This window comes from Nicotiana tomentosiformis, chromosome 3 (genome assembly GCF_000390325.3).
Source record: "Nicotiana tomentosiformis chromosome 3, ASM39032v3, whole genome shotgun sequence".
Lineage (NCBI taxonomy): Eukaryota > Viridiplantae > Streptophyta > Magnoliopsida > Solanales > Solanaceae > Nicotiana > Nicotiana tomentosiformis.
In genome coordinates, this window is record NC_090814.1 from 120851341 (window position 1) to 120853580 (window position 2240).

The 2240-nt window shown below is 39.7% G+C and overlaps 1 protein-coding gene across 1 annotated transcript; it reads right to left on the reverse strand.

The window, feature by feature from the left end:
• Nucleotides 1–1546: 1546 nt before the first annotated feature.
• On the reverse strand, nucleotides 1547–1990 carry LOC138908420 (uncharacterized). The gene has a single exon (XM_070199085.1). The coding sequence runs from the start codon at nucleotides 1988–1990 to the stop codon at nucleotides 1547–1549; it is 444 nt and encodes a 147-aa protein (XP_070055186.1).
• Between the last annotated feature and the right edge of the window lie 250 nt (nucleotides 1991–2240).

Below are 2240 nucleotides of genomic sequence, written 5' to 3' on the forward strand. Positions count from 1 at the left end.
GATCTTCACAAATCGTGCCGAAGAGCGGAAGATGACGGCGTTCCCCTCTTGATCCCATCTCGATTTTCACAAATTCTGCGTATGGCTTTCATATTTGATGAGGAGATGAAGACAGAGGACACAAAAAGGAACAATAACAACAAAAAAAATTGGTTACACAATGTCTCCTTTAATAGATTTGGAAAAGGTACACTCTTTTCCTATTTATGTGTTTATAATATATACTGCGCAAAAGACACTCTCTTCACCAATTATCACATTTTGGCAATTTGTGTATTGGCTTAAGTTGTATTTCTCAAAACCAAAAATATACATATGTGCTCGATTAAATATTGGGTTTTTTGCTATTAGAATTGTCTGTGAAAGAGTTGAATAATTTGATTGTAAGCATAATTATTATCACTGATAATTTATTATTCAAATTCTTTTGTAGTCCCGATTTAGCTTTCCTTTAAAACAAATTTTGTCAGGTCGGCAACTAACGTGTCTTATATTATATATTATAAACTAGGGTTGTATATAGGTCGGGTTGGTTCAGATTTTTTCAATTATCAAACCAAACCAATAGTGTGGGGTTTTTAAATTTATAAACCAAACCAAACCAACAAAGTTAGATTTTTCAATCTCGGGTTTTCATTTTTTTTTTAGGTTTTTTCGGGTTTTTGGATTTTTTTCCGGTAAAGTCTTCGTAGCATAAAATATATAACTTGTGCTCCAAATATTTCTTAAGTCCTAGTAAAATATAATTATATAATGTGTTTTCCAAGAAACTAACACATAATATGAGATAAGTCATAACATTATACTAAAATATTCAATAACAACAACAACAACAACAAAAACAAACCCAGTATGATCCCAACAGGTGGGGTCTGGGGAGGGTAGTCTGTACGCAGACCTTACCCCTACCTAATGCAGGTAGAGAGGCTGTTTCCAATAGACCCTCGGCTCAGGAAGGGCAAGAAGAAGAAGAGGAAAGCAAGGAAGGAAGAAAGAAGGAAGAGAAAAGAAAAAGGGAGAGATAAAAGATAAGTAGTACCAAATAATAGCAATAGGGAATACAATACCTGAGGCGAACAAAATCACATAACGTAATAAAAATCTAAGAATATGAATGGACATGTATGCTACTAAGACTATCGACGAACAACTAAAAACTACTCACTAACCTTCTACCTTAATCCTCAACCTCCACACCTTCCTATCAAGGGTCATGTCCTCAGTGAGCTGAATCAGCGCCATTAACTGTCTAATCACCTCTCCCCAATACTTCTTACTTCTTAGGCCTACCTCGACCTCTTCTCAAACTCTACATGGCCAACCTCTCACACCTCCTGACAGGAGCATCAATACTTCTTCTCTTAACATGTCCGAAACATCTCAGTCTCGACTCCCGCATCTTGTCCTCCATGGAGGCTACTCCCACTCTGTCCCGGATAGCTTCATTCTTAATCCTATCTCTCCTGGTCCACCCACACATCCATCTCAACTTCCTCATCTCTATTACTTTCATCTTTTACACGTGGGAGTTCTTGACTGACCAACACTAAGCCCCATACAACATAGCTGGTCGAACCACTACTCGATAAAACTTACCCTTAAGTCTTGGCGGCATATTCTTATCACATAAAATACCGGAAGTGAGCCTCCACTTCATCCATCCCGCTCCGATGCGATGTGCGACATCTTCGTCAATCTCCCCGTTACCCTGGATAATAGACCCGAGATACTTAATACTCGCTCTCTTGGGGATAACTTGAGCATCAAGCTTAACCTCGACGTCTGCATCATGGGTCCCATCACTGAATTTGCACTCCAAGTATTCTGTCTTGGTTCTACTCAGTTTGAAACCTTTAGACTCCAAGGTCTGTCTCCAAACCTCCAACCTCGCGTTAACTCCACTTTGGGTCTCGTTAATCAAAACTATATCATCGACAAATAGCATCCACCAAGGCACTTCCCCTTGGATGTGTCGCGACAGTACATCCATTGCCAAGGCAAATAAAAAAGGGCTAAGAGTCAATCCCCGGTGCAACCCCATCACCATAGGAAAATGCTCCGAGTCACCACCCACAGTCCTAACCCAAGTCTTAGCATCATCATATATATCCTTAATCACCTTAATCTATGCTACCGGACGCCGCTAACCTCCAAACACCTCTACAGTACCTCTCTCGGGACTTTATCATACGCTTTCTCAAGGTCAATAAATACCATATGCATATCCTTCTTCCTCTCCC

Bases quoted from the DNA above. Each gene is read 5' to 3' on its own strand.
- LOC138908420 (XM_070199085.1), bottom strand. From the start codon at position 1,990: ATGGATGTACTGTCGCGACACATCCAAGGGGAAGTGCCTTGGTGGATG.